Source organism: Nerophis lumbriciformis, linkage group LG04 (assembly GCF_033978685.3).
Source record: "Nerophis lumbriciformis linkage group LG04, RoL_Nlum_v2.1, whole genome shotgun sequence".
NCBI lineage: Eukaryota > Metazoa > Chordata > Actinopteri > Syngnathiformes > Syngnathidae > Nerophis > Nerophis lumbriciformis.
Genome location: NC_084551.2, coordinates 11,404,873 through 11,423,300, shown reverse-complemented (window position 1 = coordinate 11,423,300; position 18,428 = coordinate 11,404,873). Strand labels below are relative to the sequence as shown.

At 41.1% G+C, this 18,428-nt stretch overlaps 1 protein-coding gene across 7 annotated transcripts in view; it reads left to right on the top strand.

The window, feature by feature from the left end:
* Window positions 1-18,428, top strand: part of LOC133595948 (intermembrane lipid transfer protein VPS13B-like) — a 672,020-nt gene that overhangs the window by 103,168 nt on the left and 550,424 nt on the right. For all 7 annotated transcript variants that reach the window (XR_009814611.2, XM_061948790.2, XM_061948782.2 and 4 more), the window contains exons 18-19: window positions 3,166-3,300; window positions 7,142-7,321. Coding sequence is in view for 6 of the 7 variants with exons in the window: in XM_061948790.2 (XP_061804774.2) it covers window positions 3,166-3,300; window positions 7,142-7,321 (315 nt within the window). In the remaining variant the exon portion in view is untranslated. The remainder of the gene's footprint in view (window positions 1-3,165; window positions 3,301-7,141; window positions 7,322-18,428) is intronic.

Sequence of the window (18,428 nt, the reverse complement as noted above, 5' to 3'; positions counted from 1 at the left end):
CTGTCCCCCAGTTTAACCAGCAGGTGCACCATGCCCTATAGGACATGGGCAAAGGGGTATGTTTATAGCGGGGTAATAGCCCTGAAGTAGTGTATTTACAAACAAAATAGCTGTAAGGAAGTATTAAAACTTGAGTCTTGAATTTCCATTCAACCTGTCACATGAAAGGGAGACAATGGAAGCTGGTACCTTTGCCCCTAAATATATAAAGTGGCAAGCAGGGAGCCATAAATGTTGTCATTAACGTCCTCATCTTCCATCTGGTTATACACAGGGCCTCTCATATAGCGGATGAAGAGGTCACTGTGTAATTTGTTAAAGGGGGAGAGGAGGGAAGTCAGTGGTTAAGATTTCAGCAAATTGCCTGCAATTCCTTTGGTTAAATGTCATCTATAAATATGCCTACCTGAGTAATTTATGTTACTTTTTGTGATTTGTGCTCAATTACAGTTAAAAACCAATTGTACAACATATTATATTTAATACTTAAACAAAAATAAACAAATAGCTGTGAGTTTACCACAAGCAAACGAGTAAGATTGTTATATGTGAAAGACATTTAACACATGGACTGCCTCAATTTTAACAACTTTATTGGATGTGCTGCAACATTATTGTGAAATAACCCTCTCCCTTACCAGTAGTTTATTATGACATCCAGTAAATGAATTTAATTGAATTATACATGCTTGTAGGGAATGGTGCACAGTTTGATCATTCTGAGCAGCCAGACAAAACAACAATAATAGATACTGTAAGAATTGAGCATATTCTCTTTGACACTTTTACCTTTTGGAAGAATGTACATGTGATGAATGAATCCTCTCTGTCTTGCAACAGGTGGCTTGGCACATAACTATTTAAGCTCTCTCCTATGCAATGGATATTCAATGTATTTTCTACTTGTTTGTATTTTTTTCTCATGTTTATGTAATTTGCTCATCACTAGCTACTTTATATGGGGGCGTCTAAACTTTTTTAACTCTTGGTCGCACACTACAACAATCAAATAATGCAGAAGCCATTTTGATAAGTTTCACTTTCAAAACCAATACAATATATAGGTTTTTTGTAAATAAAAAATAGCCTGTATGTCAGATGTTTTTAGCGTCACATATTCATTTTTTCTTGTTACATTACAACTGTTTGGTCTTTTATTCCACTTTGTATGTACATTTTTTTGTGATTATATGTCTATAATGTGCCGCAAAGCATTAAAACAATAGTTTTGGGCCAAAAATTGTCCCTAGGCCGCACTTTGGACACACTGGTATACAGTATGGATTTGTGCAGCACAATATATTGCCTTACAAATGCAGTGACAATTACAATAGCATTCAAAAATAGGCTCTGTCTTTGATTTTTCTGTTTGCTTGTCAGCACAAGGGACTGGAAGGGAACACATACATTTAATTAAAGGGGACTATGATAATTTTAATATTTTTTGTCTTAGAAATGATAATGTTGTTAAACATTGTCAATGCATCAAATCATAAGGTTCATGCATTTTGGCATGAGCTTGCACAGAGTTTTGGATTCTCTGTTCACTGGGTTTTGCAGTGTGGCTACGTTGTGATGTCACAGCGAGGTGGATGTCACGACAACTTCAATATACACTGTATATTTGGAGAAAATGGAGAAGGTGGTTTGATTTGCAATCTGGGAACACCTCCACAAACAAACATCTCGCAGACAGACTTAAAATACGGGTTATAAATGTGATTGTGGGGCAGAATTTACGCAAAATGCACACCACAGCTTATACAATACATACTATCTAGACCAGTGATCCCCAACCTTTTTGTAACTGCGGACCCGTCAACGCTTGAAAATTTGTCCCACGGATCGGGGGGTATGGTATTTTTATTTTTATTTATTTGTTTGTCATACAAAAATTCAAGCATGTGTGCTTACGGACTGTATTCCTGCTGACTGTATTGATCTATATTGATTTTTAAATGTAGGAACTAGAAATATTAATAACAGAAAGAAACAACCCTTTTGTGCGAATGGGGGAGGGAGTTTTTTTGGGTTGGTGCACTAATTGTAAGTGTATCTTGTGTTTTTTATGTTGATTTAAATACATTTAAAAATATATATACATTATTATTATAATTTTTTTTATTTTTTTTTATTTCTTGTGCGGCCCGGTACCAATCGATCCATGGACCGGCACCGGGCCGTGGCCCGGTGGTTGGGGACCACTGATCTAGACCACAGGGAAATGTTTTAAATGTAGATTAAAATCATCATAGCCTTCAAATAAAATGTAATGTGCAACATAATTTTTCAATTTGTTATAAACCATTTTTATTTAAACATGATATATGTGTAGATTAATAAATGTACATTGTATTGGATTTATTTTTTATTTCTTAAACATGCATTGGAAAATATTGCGCCAAAATAGCCACTGACCTTATGTTGTTGCTTCGTAATGAAATTTAATTTCAGTCTAGCTAATCGGCTCTACCGTCTGTTTTCATGCAGAGAGGTAACAGCTCTACGTAACAGCGGCGTAACATTCCTGGCCTTAAACGGCAGTATAAAGGATGCTAATGACTGCCTGAAATCTGGAACCCATCATCAAATACGTTACTTCCCTTGAAATGCCTTGCCAGGCTTTTACTCTGTGCTTTTTTTGTGGGAGCCAAGGCCTGATCTTATGTTCAACATGTTCTTAAGGTTCTTAAAGTATTATTTGTGCAAACTAGATGACGAAAATAACAAATCAGTAAGATAATGACATCTGTCACATCCTTAAACACCTTTTTGGACCGTGTATTGGACCGTTTTCATTTGGGCTTTTTCCATGGTAACACTCCAATGTATAACTCCAATTTTATGCAGCTGATAATTTCTTTTAAAATGTATTTTATTTTACTTTGGCTAGGTGTTGTATCTAAATATAGCATTACTGTATTATATGCCAAACATCTGGCTAGAGGCCACCAAGCGATTCCTGCCGCAGCTTAGCTGGGTTCATCACACTTCTGGTTTCAAGCATCTGGTAGCTCACAACTGTGTCAAAGAATGGGGTCAAGAACAATTAAAGAACAATCAAGTGGTTAATGAAGCCACAGCAGCGATATTAAAACCAAACTACACTTCATATTCACTGTTTTCTGCTTCTTTTTCCTTGTTCTTCCCCCCATTTTTTATTAGGTGTGAAATCTCTGGACCAGTCACCGACTCTTGAAGGCTCGCTCCAAAATCTTGAGCTGAAGTTCTGCAGCCGTGCAACGGTGAAATGCGCCTCTGGAACTGTGGGAGCTGTAAAAGTGTGTGCCAGGACCCCAGGTGTGTGCAGCTGTGCCCTGTTAAAACTTTACTGCCTGTATGAGGGAGCGAGTGAGATTGACTGGACTGCATTGGACCGTCTCTTACTTTCTTAAATCTACACTTTAAAGCCCTTCACTCTGTCTCCTCTCTTTTATTCTTTATGTTGATTCCTTCCCAGCTGTGTGATTAAGTTGCTGTTTTCTCCAATGGTGTTGTTGTTGGACTTTGGCCATGCCTTTGACGGAACGCATGTTATTAGAGCAAGAGTTCATAGGGGTCAAGTTGAACATATGATGTCAGGAAGTTTATACAGTCATGTGAAAAAGTTATGACACCCCCGTGAAAACATTTTTAAACATAATTAAACCCATGAACATTTGATCATCAGTTCAATATTTAGAGGTTAAGATAATGAACTGTCCGTAAACAAATACAACTGTAAGTATTTATTCTAAAACTGATGTGTGAGATGTATTTAACACAATTGAAAAAGAATAGCCCTTCCCCATCATTAATACCACTTGAAATATATAGTATTTGCTTTATGTGCACTATATCAGGGACATTTATTGGAACATTGTATCAGAGAGCGCTTGAAGAATACGTGAGACATCTGTTAAAAAATTGAAGCCAAATTGAAGCTTGATCTTGCAACATAACAATAACCCAAAACATACTAGTAAATCCACCAAGGAATTGTTTAAAAGAAAGAAATGCAAAGTCCTGTCGTGGCCAGGACAAAGCCAGTATCTAAAGCTAGGTTATAGGTCTTTAACATTTTTTTTAGGTGAGAGTGGATCGTGAGATCGACAGACAGCCCAGATCAGGTAACTGCAGTATTGCTACTGCTAAGGTGTATTATTTTGTAACCTGTTCTGATTGATAGTCCGCAATCAGACAATGTTTAACAGGCTGAATATTAAATTTTATTAATAAATATGGAAGGTTAAGACATTGTCGTGCAGAGATATGAATACATTTATCTTGTAATCTACAGAATATAAAAAACATTTATTCAGTTAGAAATAATATCACATTTTACATTACCAAACATCTTTGACAATCAAAGCATGATTGTAACAATCCATATTTTTTGTTAATGTGTGAAATAGGTATCTAAACGTAGTGTTACTCCTCTTAATGCAAGTGCTTAGGAGGAAGACAAATTCTGTATTTCTACAAAATACAAATCTGGCAAGACTTTTATTCTCTTTAAAAGGTGATTCTTCTTTTTGTTGAGCTGTTTAAAATCATTTTATTAAAGCAAACTAATTGTCCAGTCATGCTATTAAAACTTGAAAATGATCTGTCTAGGGTACACTTATTAATGAAGAAAAAAATTACCTATCTATACTCTCGGCAGGATCCTTGAGGGAGCATGGGAGTTTGCCCAACCGGTCTACATGTGCTTTGTGGAGTTGGAGAAGGTATTCGACCATGTCCCTCGGGAAGTCCTGTGAAGAGTGCTCAGAGAGTATGGGGTATCGGACCACCTGATTGTGGCGGTCTGCTCCCTGTCAGAGCTTGGTCCGCATTGCCGGCAGTAAGTCGGACCCGTTTCCAGTGAGGGTTAGATTCCGCCAGGGCTGTTTTTTGCCACCGATTCTGTTTACAACTTTTATGGACCAAATTTCTAGGCGCAGTTATGGCGTTGAGGGGATCTGGTTTGGTGGCTGCAGGATTGGGTCTTTGCTTTTTGCAGATGATGTGGTCCTGCTGGCTTCATTTGACCAGGATCTCAAAATCTCCCTGGATCGATTCGCAGCTGAGTGTGAATCGACTGGGATGAAAGTCAGCACTTCCAAGTCTGAGTCCACGGTTTTCACCCGGAAAAGGGTGGACTGCCATCTACGGGTTGGGGAGGAGATCCTGCCCCAAGTGGAGGAGTTAAAGTACCTCAGTGTCTTGTTTATTAGTGAGGGAAGAATGGATCGTGAGATCGACAGGCAGATCGGTGCAGCGTCTCCAGTGATGTGGACACTGTATCGGTCCGTTGTGGTGAAGAAAAAGCTGATCCGGAAGGCAAAGCTCTCAATTTACCGGTCGATCTACGTCCCTATCCTCACCTATGGTCATGAGCTCCATTGTGGTGAAGAAAAAGCTGAGCCGGAAGGCAAAGCTCTCAATTTACCGGTCGATCTACGTCCCTATCCTCACCTATGGTCATGAGCTTTGGGTTATGACCAAAGGACAAGGTCATTGGTACAAGCGGCCGAATTGAGTTTCCTCCGTCTGGTGGCGGAGCTCTCCCTTCAAGATAGGGTAAGAAGCTATGTCATTCGGTAGGAGCTCAAAGTAAAGCCGCTGATCCTCCACATCGAGAGGAGCTAGATGGTTCGGTCATCTGGTCAGAATGTCCCCCGAACGCCTCCCTGGGGAGATGTTTAGCGCATGTCGGCACAGTAGGAGACCACGGAGAAGAACCAGTACACGGTGAAGAGACTATGTCTCCCAGCTGGCCTGGGAACACCCCAGGATTCCCCCGGAAAGAGCTGGACGAAGGAGCTGGGGAGAAGGAAGTCTGGGCTTCTCTGCTTAGGCTGCTGCCCCCGCAACCCGATTTCAAATAAGCGGAAGAAAATGGATGGATGGATATATTTATCTGCAATTATTGCGATTGATTTTGAGTTAACTGTGGACACCGCGATTAATTGCGATTAAATATTTTAATCGTTTGACAGCCCTAATATATTTGTATATATATGTATGTATGTACTGTATGTATGTATATATATATATAAATATACTGTACATATATGTACGTGTATGCATGTATGCGCACACACACATACACACTTCATTATCGGCGGCCACTCGAAGCGAGTATGACGATCCTCCTGGTAGGGGGGTATCCCTTTTATGGAGGATGCCTGTGCGTGACTTTGTTTAACATGGGAAGACTGGTGCACAGACAGTCACCACACGATCCTTGACAGATCCGGGTCAGGGTCCAGTGGCATGGAGTCCAGGACGACTGGGGACCCTTTTCTGCTGCAGCCTTCATCCCCCATCCCAGCCGTTGTGACGCTCCATAGGGTTAGCAATCATCCTCCGCCTGTTCCACCGTTGAGGTCTTGGGTTGTTATTTCCCCATAACTTGTGGCCACATGGATGTGGGGGAGATTTCTTCCGCCATCGCAGCCGTTGTGGTGGTTCTTACTGTACGTCTACCGTCTTCCGCCTGCTCCGCCGTTGAGGTCTTCACCGTATCCCTGGCTAGGGGCAGTCAGGTACTAGGCCTTTGCCAAGGGCCACCTGGGGTAACAGTAGTAAATGGGTTAACCTCCTACTGCCCCAAGACCCCTTAGAGGAGCCTCCACTGCCGGATGCACTTTAACGTCATGCCCAGGACAAACACGCACACACACACACACACACACACACACACACACACACATACATACACGATCATCTGGTCTTTTTGACAAAGGCCAGTCCACAGTCTTGTCTTAAAATAGCAACTTCTGGTTCTGTTATCGGGATATAAGAAAACATCTGTTTTTGGTCAGTTTTTTCATTTTTCTTGGATATCTTTTTGTTATATGAAATATGAAAAACATATTTGAACTGCTTTCTAGATCTAGTTATTGCTTTTAGACACTAAAAAGAAGGCTTTGTTTTTAAATTGTATTTTTTGTTTTTAAAAATAAAATTCTAATAGTTTATTTGTTTTTCAATATATATTTGTGAAAATAAATATGAATGACCAAAACATATACTAAGCTTTGACCCATCACCTTGACCCACACTTTCTAAAACACACAATTTATGAATAGCATTTTACAGCTAGCAGATCGAAAAGTTTGTAGCTTTTGTATCAGTCATGTTTATAATTGTGGTTTTATCTAATGTCCCCTAGGCTCACTCGAGGGGGTAAAGGAGAGTCTGGTTCCTCTGATCCAGGGACCATCTGACACAAAAGAACTTCATATGAGACGATGGCTAAATGAGATCCGCAAGCCCGAATCACTTTTGGCCCCTGACCTACTGACATTTTCTGTTCAAGTGCCACAGCAAAGCGACAATTGCAGGAACTCAGGTAAAAAATGTTTTGCTATTTAAGTCTTTTTCAACAGCTTTAGCTAACATACTGTAAGTTCTCATCAAATATGTACATTTATAACAATCACACTTTATATTAGATGTATCTTTAAAGTTTGTGATGGAAACTTGGTATGGTTTGATGTTTACATTTATTAGTCCCTTTCGGTGCAGATTTCTCCATTTCTTCATTGAAATAGATATTTTCTGTGTTCGTGTCAGTGTGCAGATGTTTCATGGTTATTCAAATGCCGTTCTTGAGAACGCAAGCTCAGAGGCTCAGAGAACTTTGTTTGTTTGGAAATTAAGTTTACGTATTGGGAAGCCTTATTTTGCTGAAAGGCCAGATTTATAAATTGGAGTTAGATTGAGACTCAAGTTTTGTATAATTGTGACCTTAACTTTTGCACATCTCCAATTTGAGCGAGAAGTGTATATACTCAGGTGCAACACAAACAGCTGCATGCTGTAGCAATGTTGTTATGATTTGTTACACTTAACCTGGAATTGTGTTTTTTCCCTGGCAACGTCTGCAACTATGTTTTAAAGAACATGATGTTTTAGACTGGGCATGATTTCACATTTCTAAAACTGGAGACCAGTCTTTTCTTCAGAAAGGGAAAAGCAATGTCGAACACATTATGATTTGGCTGTAGCTTTACTGATGCCCAGAAGCTTTGAGTATATCTCAAGCAGATGTAGAGCTGAAGGTAGTGCCAGACTACTTCTGATCAATGCATCAGTCGTCATCTTGTAATCTTTTTTTCGCTGCATCCTTGAATTTATTGGCATTTGACATCGAGCATGGGTATACTCCTCCTGTCATAGCCATTCAACTCATTAGCTTTTAGAGAGTTAAATACCAAAACATGTGCCATAAAAGTGTTTTAAATATTAACTTTGCAAAAAAACACAGCAAAACAGATGCTTTTCTTAATTTCCCCTCGGGGATTAATAAAGTATTTCTGATTCTGATTTCTGATTCTGATGCACGCATAAGGTCACACACACTTTCCCTGTCTCCCTCGCACATACTGTAGGTGTATCCGTGAATGTACACATACACCGAGTATGTTATCTGCCAGAAATATCTGTTACATACACACATACATACACACAATTATTTATACATACTGTATATACAAACATACGTACATTCATTATTACATACATACGCGCACACATAGGTACTCAGCACATACAGAAGTACATATCGTCGCACATACATACACAAATGCAGTACATACATACACACACACTCACATTCACTGTACAAGCATACATATACACATGTGGTACATACACAAGCACATATGCATACCTACACTCATGCATATAATCACGTTTCATCAAACATACTGTGTGTTAACGTTGTTTTCTTAGGGAAAACTGGGTAAAACACGGCACACTGATAAGGCTTAATCCAGTTTACTATAACAATCTACAAGGTTAATATAGTTAGCTTCTCTTTCTTCCCCTCCATTCATCTGCTTTCTTTTGTAATTCAAGTTTTAATTACATATACAGTTGCGATCAAAAGTTCCGATTCTGATTTCTGATTTTGACATCACATGGACAAAGATAAGACCTTCTGGAGGAAAGTTCTATGGTCAGATGAAACAAAAATTGAGCTGTTTGGCCACAATACCCAACAATATGTTTGGAGGAGAAAAGGTGAGGCCTTTAATCCCAGGAACACCATCCCTACCGTCAAGCATGGTGGTGGTAGTATTATGCTCTGGGCCTGTTTTGCTGCCAATGGAACTGGTGCTTTAAAGGGAGTAAATGGGCCAATGAAAAAGGAGGATTACCTCCAAATTCTTCAGGACAACCTAAAATCATCAGCCCGGAGGTTGGGTCTTGGGCGCAGTTGGGTGTTCCAACAGGACAATGACCCCAGACACATGTCAAAAGTGGTAAAGGAATGGCTAAATCAGGCTAGAATTAAGGTTTTAGAATGTATTTTCCAAAGTCCTGTCTTAAACGTGTGGACAATGCTGAAGAAACAAGTCCATGTCAGAAAACCAACAAATTTAGCTGAACTGCACCAATTTTGTCAAGAGGAGTGGTCATGTGTTGTATTGAATGCTACATACAAATTTTTTAACAAAATAAGAACAAGAAAACTAAATTATCGCAAAACCTCTGATTGCTTTTTACCTCTTCTCCCTCGTCCATTTTCTCATTGTTTTTCTTTGAGATATCTCTCTTTATCCGCACTGCACCCCCCCCACGCACATACAGGCCATATCACCAGCAGCCCAAGTTATATCACCAATAGATGCGAACCACTCATATGCGCTCTATCGGAGGAATCTTGTGCTTATTTTACTCATCAAATGAATCATGCAGCAATACAATACAAATAGTTTTTTTTTCTCAAAATTAATGAATACATTTATTCGATGAATAATTGCAGCCCTAACTGGGACACAGCTGGGGTAAAGATCGGCTGGGCTCGACAGTTCATCAGCAAATGACAGATCAGTTAAAGAAGGCAAATATCGTCCTCAATCGGATTCCATGATCGGGATCGGGACATCTTTAACATTTTGTGATCTTGGTCTGACAGAATTTGGTCTTGTTAGTAAGAATCAGAATCAGAATCAGCTTTATTGTCATTACGCAAGGTAACGAGATTGAGGCCATTCCATACAGTGCGATGTGTGCATGCTAGAAAAACAATGTGCAAATATATAAAAATTAAAAAAAATGTAGAAGTGCAATGAATATGGTGTGAAGTGAATATATACATGAAAAAACAAAACAAAAACAGGGTGGTTGGTGGAATGGGTTATTGCACCGAAGAGAAGGCAGTTATGAGGGACAATGTGGCAGTCCGTTCAGGATGGTTATGGCCCTGGGGAAGAAGCTGTTCTTTAGCCTGTTTGTTTTGGTTTTAATGCACCTGTAGCGCTTCCCAGAGGGCAGCAGGTGGAACAGGTCAGAGCCAGGGTGGGTGCTGTCTTTGATGATGGCACTGGCTCTGTTGAGGCAGCGGGAGGTGTAGATGTCCGTCAGAGAGGGGAGAGGGCGGCCGATGATCTTCTGAGCCGTCTTGACCACTCTTTGCAGCCTCTCCCTGTCTGCTGCAGTGCAGCTGCCGTACCATACCATAATACAGTAGGTCAGCAGGCTCTCGATGGACGAGCGGTAGAAGGTCAGCAGCAGGTCAGGCTTCAGGTTGTACTTCCCGAGGACTCTAAGGAAGTGTAGCCGCTGCTGAGCCTTCTTGATGATTGATCTGGTGTTGACTGTCCAGGAGAAGTCATTAGAGATGTGGACTCCAAGGTACCTGAAGGTGTGGACCCTCTCTACACGCTCGCCGTTGATGTAGAGGGGGGCAGGGTCGGTGCTGCTCCTCCTGAAGTCGACGATGATCTCTCTGGTCTTGCTGGTGTTGAGAGCGAGGTTGTTCTCCGAAGACCAGGCCGTCAGCTTCAGGACCTCCTCTCTGTAGGCAGCCTCGTCACCCCTGGAGATGAGCCCGACCACTGTGGTATCGTCGGCAAACTTGACGGTAAGGTTGTCACTGTGGGCCGGACTGCAGTCATGGGTGTAAAGGCAGTAGAGGAGGGGGCTCAGCACACAGCCCTGTGGGGAGCCGATGCTCAGCGTGCGGGAGGATGAGAGGTGCGGGCCAAGTCTCACATTCTGGGGTCGGTCCGTTAGGAAGTCCCTTATCCAGGCGTTTGTGAGAGGGGGGAGGCCAAGAGTGTCCAGTTTATTGCAGAGTCTGTCCGGGATTATTGTATTGAAGGCAGAGCTATAGTCCACAGAGAGCATCCGGACGTAGCTCTGCTGCTGCTCCAGGTGGTTCAGAGCAGAGTGGAGAGCAACAGCGATGGCGTCCTCTGTGGACCTGTTCGCCCGGTATGCGAACTGGTGGGGGTCGAAGTCTGGAGGGATATGGTCCTTGATGTGCTGGAGAACAAGTCGCTCGAAGCACTTCATGATTACCGGAGTGAGGGCCACTGGTCGGTAATCATTCAGGCTGGTGATGGGAGACCTCTTCGGCACCGGGATTATTGTAGATGACTTCAGGCAGGATGGGATGACTGCCTGAGCCAGGGAGAGGTTGAAGATCCTGGTGAGGGGGGGAGCGAGCTGGTGGGCGCACGTCCTGAGCACCTTTCCAGGTACTCCGTCTGGTTCGGTAGCCTTCCTGGGGTTCACAGCCAGGAGCACTCGTCTGACACTGTGCTCCTGTACAGTGAGTGGAGTGGCGCCGGAGCCCGGTGGGGGCGGGGGCAGGGCTGGAGCAGATGAGTGTCGCTGGGGGGTTTCGAAACGGGCAAAGAAACAGTTAAGCTCCTCTGCCAGTGTCGCACTCTGATCCGCAGTTGTCATATTGCAGCCTCTGAAGTTCGTGATGTCATGAATGCCCCGCCACACCTCCTGTGAGTTTTTGCTGGACAGATGGGACTCTCTCTCTAAGCACACTGTTTACATGATTAGTTTGTCTCAATGTGGCTCTGTTGATTATTTTCAACAAGTTCCTATTTTTTGACCATGGCATTAAGAGAGTGAGCAACAGAGTGGTCAGCATGTCGGCCTCACAGTCAGGTGATCAAGGGCTCGAACCTCCGCTTGAACATCTCTCGGTGTGGAGTTTGCATGTCTTTCCATTTGTGCGTAGGTAGTCTCCATGTACTCTGCCTCCTTCCACATTTCAAAAACATGCATGTTAGGTTAATTCAGTCTTTCTCAAATATTGGGTGCGATGCTAGGGTGACCTCAAGGAACATGCTTTTTTCTGCCGTACTAGAATATGACGGTGGGAGACGATGATGTGTGTTGTTTTCTTTAAAGGGGAACATTATCACCAGACCTATGTAAGCGTCAATATATACCTTGATGTTGCAGAAAAAAGACCATATATTTTTTTAACCGATTTCCGAACTCTAAATGGGTGAATTTTGGCGAATAAAACGCCTTTCTATTATTCGCTCTCGGAGCGATGACGTCACAATGTGACATCACATCGGGGAAGCAATCCGCCATTTTCTCAAACACATTACAAACACCGAAGTCAAATCAGCTGTTATTTTCCGTTTTTTCGACTGTTTTCCGTACCTTGGAGACATCATGCCTCGTCGGTGTGTTGTCGGAGGGTGTAACAACACGAACAGGGACGGATTCAAGTTGCACCAGTGGCCCAAAGATGCAAAAGTGGCAAGAAATTGGACGTTTGTTCCGCACACTTTACCGACGAAAGCTATGCTACGACAGAGATGGCAAGAATGTGTGGATATCCTGCGACACTCAAAGCAGATGCATTTCCAACGATAAAGTCAAAGAAATCTGCCGCCAGACCCCCAGGAAAAGAGAGCGGATGAGGGTATGTCTACAGAATATATTAATTGATGAAAACTGGGCTGTCTGCACTCTCAAATTGCATGTTGTTGCCAAATGTATTTCATATGCTGTAAACCTAGTTCATAGTTGTTAGTTTCCTTTAATGCCAAACAAACACATACCAATCGTTGGTTAGAAGGCGATCGCCGAATTCGTCCTCGCTTTCTCCCGTGTCGCTGGCTGTCGTGTCGTTTTCGTCGGTTTCGCTTGCATACGGTTCAAACCGATATGGCTCAATAGCTTCAGTTTCTTCTTCAATTTCGTTTTCGCTACCTGCCTCCACACTACAACCATCCGTTTCAATACAATACATGCGTAATCTGTTGAATCGCTTAAGCCGCTGAAATCCGAGTTTGAATCCGAGCTAATGTTGCTATAGCTTGCTGTTCTATCCGCCATGTTTGTTTGTATTGGCATCACTATGTGACGTCACAGGAAAATGGACGGGTGTATATAACGATGGTTAAAATCAGGCACTTTGAAGCTTTTTTTAGGGATATTGCGTGATGGGTAAAATTTTGAAAAAAACTTCGAAAAATAAAATAAGCCACTGGGAACTGATTTTTAATGGTATTAACCCTTCTGAAATCGTGATAATGTTCCCCTTTATGTTAATAAGGATACAATGTTGTGCAGAGGTGTACTTATAACAATTTTGTAAAAATATAATACTATTTGTAGTGGGGAGTATGACATATGTTCTTCCTCCTAGGGTGGCATAACAGAGAATATTTGTGAAGCACTGAGTTGATTGGACACTCCAAATTGTCCATAGACTTGAGTGCGAATTGTTTGTCGTTATATGTGCTCCGTGATTGGCTGGTGACCAGTCAAGGGTATACCCTGCCTCTCGCTCAAAGTCGGCTGGCATAGGCTCCAGCTAACGCGTGACCCAAATAAGAACACGCAGCATGGAACAGGGATGACTGACAGGGTACAACATGCAGTGCCTAATGACAAATCATATCCAATAGTTAAGAAAATGCAACTCTAATGACTTATGAAAGCTGTCCACCATATGTGTTAGATGTATTCTTTATTATACTGTCAAATAAAAGCTGCTTTTGCAAACTTTTGTTTGCAAAAAAAAAAAGTTGTTGTCAGGTTTATTGAATAAATAATTATATACCATATTTTTCGGACTATAAGTCGCAGTTTTTTTCATAGTTTGGACGTGCTCCAGTGCGACTTATGTTTTTTTCCTTTTTTATTATGCATTTTCGGCATGTGCGACTTATACTCCGAAAAATACGGTACTGTATGCATAACAATCTCATTATGTGTACGGATTTTTGAAGCCATTCTGACTCATTCTGTCAGCTTTACAGTATGAACGCATGGCATTAACAGCACTGTTTTAAACAGGCCCTATACTGCAACAACTTTCTCTGGACTTTCTGTGTAGCTCCTGTGTGGCATTCTGGCCTACTGTGTTTAACAAGTGTTTTTATCAGTTCCGTGCAGTGCACCCATGCCTGGTCACCGTGCTGTTTGGCACCATATCTTTTGTTATGAACTCAGTAATTGCTCAAGCCATTTCCCCCTGCTGTTTTAAATTGCTTTCATACAGCGTGACACTTTGGTTAACATCCAAATGTATCTAGCTTGCTCTGGTGTACTTATGCTCGGCTTTTAGCTATACAATTGTCATACATGGCTTTGCGGTATATATTTACAGTGCAAATTTGTGGTATGATCCCGTCAAGTTGCAATGGTAACTGTATCGGCCTTTCCAAGCTTTCCCAGGTTCTAAACCAAAGCTCCGTGCACTTTCATACGCACTTCAGACTAAAACTTAAGTTTCTCAAAAAATAGCTTCATTTGCAAAAAAGGTCTTCTTTCCAACAGTCCATCCAAGGTTAACAAAAACAACTTCAACTACATACAAAAACCGCCAGTCTCTCAACCCGACATTATTTGTCCAATCAATTTCACTTGTGCGCCCCTATATGCTCTCCTCACAGGTGCGGTAAATGACGTTTTCTAATTCAATAAATTAACTTGAAATATATCACAACATATTTTTATGACAATTCAAAAAATTTATAATTTAACTTGATATATGCAGTACTAGAGAAATATAAATAACACAAAAATGGCTACCAAAACCATAATGACCAACACCAAAGCGCAGTAGGCCCGAGTATTCATCAAACAACAAATAATTAATTTAACTTAATATATGCAGGACTACAGAAATATGAATAACACAAAAATGGCTACCCCAGTAACATTTATTTTTAAAACAATCATTTCACACTTGCTGTTCCTGTTTGTCGCTTGTGTCATGTGAAGACTGTGTAATCGGTCGCATATATTGCGATTTGAAAAATCTTGTTTACTTGCTTATATCACAAATTGTTCAGCCATTTTCAATAGCAACTATTTTGTTCTGGTTTGTGTGTGTGAAAGGGTGAAAAGGAGACACACAGACCAACATGTTTTTTTCTTGCACTTTGGCAAGACAAACAAGAAGGGGACATACATTGTTAGTGTAGTGAAATACTCATATTAGCCAGTCAGTATCAGCAGCTCTACGGAAAGCCAGCGATAGCCAGATGTCTGCATCACCATAATCATGTACAGTGTAACTGGTGTGTGAATTTGTATTGTTATTGTTATTATTAACAGTGACCTCTTGTGGTCCTTTAGTGATGCCATAACATTTTGGCCCATGGACAGTTAGTTGCAGGCTGGCCTAACTGTCCTCTTTGGCTTGATTTTGGCCTGTCACCACTGATTGATGAGAAAGACTCAAGAGTCCTTGGTCATAGCTAATGTTGAAGACCATAGGGAGCAGAAGGCCAGAGGGCGTGTGAGGAGCTTGGCTTTATGCTCAACTTCAGAGCGACCAGCAGCCTGCAGGTGTTTCCCCCACACCCGCCACCACAGTGACTTGTAATAGAGGAGGAGGGACTGTTGGGTCCGGTCTGATCATAATGAAGACAAAACGAGAGAGTGAGTGAGGGATAGCATGTGTTCTCTCATGGCACGCCAGCAGCTGCGAGACAGTGATTTATGCTTTTCTTAGAACTCTTAGAGCTCTCAAAATGTTACATTTAATCAAGCACATGAAGAGTAGAACAAATGTTTAAATATGTTGCCGATAAAGCCCTGCAGTTTTGATCTCTTTACCAAACCATGAAGACTTTGGAAAAAAAAGAGAACAAAGTAAGCTTTAATCTTAATTGAAATATAATGGACGGAATTTAGAAACGTACATGATAGTAATCCTTGGACGGTGGTACAATACTGTCATACGAAACATATGTACTTAGTTTTGTTGTGGATATTAACGCTCTACTTTTTTCAATCATTAGTAGGGTGGAGCAATTTGGTCTTGTGGTACAAACGTTGAATATAAAAGTTTCCAGTTTCTTGAGCAATGAGTGCTGGTACTTTCATTCAGTGTTGTAACTGTGTGACCTGTCCACAGCAGTAACACAGATTGGGTCCTACAGTGCCTGTATGCAAAAGACTAATGAGAGCAGGTGGAAAAGAAGCGGCACCTGACTTTGATCTCAACATTTCAAACAAAGACACACGCTTTTAAGTGTTGTGCTTGCATTGAAAAACACATTCTTTCTTCTCTGAAACTGGAGCTGTTGAGTAGGTTGCACTTTGGGACGATGTGTGAATTTTAGGGTATCCCTTGGTAGTCTCCTCCATTACAATCTTTCAAAGGCTTGCTGTACTTTCATATGTCCATCTATCATACTCCTTCACTTCTGTGCATGTGTTCATGCACTCCGTTGCGTGTTAAATCAACAGGCTTTGTCTCAGGCAGCACTATGATGGTTTTAAGCTGCTGGATTGAACTTTGGCTGCTTGATAAATCCACAGTAGACAAATGGGAACTAAAAATACATAATACATCAGGATAAGAACAAAAATCTTGGGATTCAGTGGAAAAGTTATGTATCTTTTGGGACTTGTCCAAAAGCAAATTTGAGGTGATTTTGAACACCAGACACCAGAGTGAGTAAATTTGCAGAAATACAATAAAAGTGCAGAAAGTTCAGATGTGCTGCAGCTGTTGCCTTTCTAAGTGTTTTCACATCAATTGAAGACAATATACACTTCTTTTAACTGAAAAAACATCTGTGCATTGCATCTTATACAACCATAAAAACAAACATTTGTGACAAATGGGAGCCTTGGCTAGGTTCTGTTAAAAATGTAGTGAAAAAGCTAACATTGATTGCTCTAATATGAAGAAGTAGGATTAAATAAAATAGTGTTTCCCCTTAATGTGATTGAATGTGGCGTGCCACAACAGCATTTTTATTATTGCCACACCTTAGAAATAAGGTTTTTTTTTACTTGGAAAAAAAATGAAAGTAATATAATATATTGTAGCCTCCAGAAGAAATCACACAAAGTCTGATGCTATTTTTAACTTTTGATACCAATCTTATGATAACAAACAGGACAATTCCAACAGGTTTTACCTCCCGTGCAAATCCAAACCACACAAACATAAAATAATAACATTAGCTTGTCGTTCCAGTATGAATGGACATATAAAGCCTATTATTTGCCCACTCTGATCACAGAAAACCACGCTACCGAAACCGGATGTAATCAAAACGCACGCCCATGTCTGGAGCGTTTTCGATTGATTTTTATATATATTGCAGATATACCGGCAGACAACTATCTACAAAATGTGCAAATATTAAGAGGACAGTGGCAGATTTTAAGAGGAGAAAGTCTAATGAGAGCAACAGCGCGAAGCAAGTGTGACGTCATGCTCGCTGCAGCTCGCTTCTTTCGTCAGAAACATCGAGGGACAAAAGTAGAGTCTCTAAACACGAGTACATTTTATAGTAAGTAGTATGGTAAATCCTGCTCAGTGGCCTTGTGGTTAGAGTGTCCGCCCTGAGATCGATAGATCGTGAGTTCAAACCCCGGTCGAGTCATACCAAAGACTATAAAAATGGGAACCATTACTCCCTACTTGGCACTTAGCATCAAGGGTTGGAATTGGGGGTCAAATCACCAAAATGATTCCCGAGCGCGGCCACCGCTGCTGCTCACTGCTCTCCTCTCCTCCCAGGGGGTGCAACATGGGGATGGGTCAAATGTAGAAGGTAATTTCACCACACCTGGTGTGTGTGTGACTATCCGTGGTACTTTAACTTTAACTTTAGTAACACCAGAAAAAGATACTAGATTTGTTTATAGTTGTTTTTAAATTAAAGCAAGTCATCAAAAGCTTGTAAACACTTGAAAAAATCTGAACAAAGTAGTGTTGCCTTAAATGTATTAATAAATGACGGTTTTTGTGTAATTTAAAATTAAAACGGTATTCCTAACCGTCTGGAATTTTATCGCGGTTTATCATTATACCGTTTACAGTTACATCCCTAGTTAATACTGATTAATAATAACATCCATCCATCCATCCATTTTCTACCGCTTGTTCTTTTTGGGGTCGCGAGGGGTCGCTGGAGCCTATCTCCGCTGCATTTGGGCGGTAGGCGGGGTACACTTTTGACAAGTCTCCACTGCATCACAGGGCCAACACAGATAGACAGACAACAATCACACTCACATTCACACACTAGGGCCAATTTAGTGTTGCCAATCAACATATTTGTTTTAAATGTAATGATACTTTTTTTTTTTTTGCCTTTTTAAAGAAAATCATATCAAAGCAAATTATCGCTGACATCGTGTTGACCTCGCCCCCACTGCCACAGGTGTTTTGGCAGTTTCGGGGAAACCCTGAAATATGTTTCTTC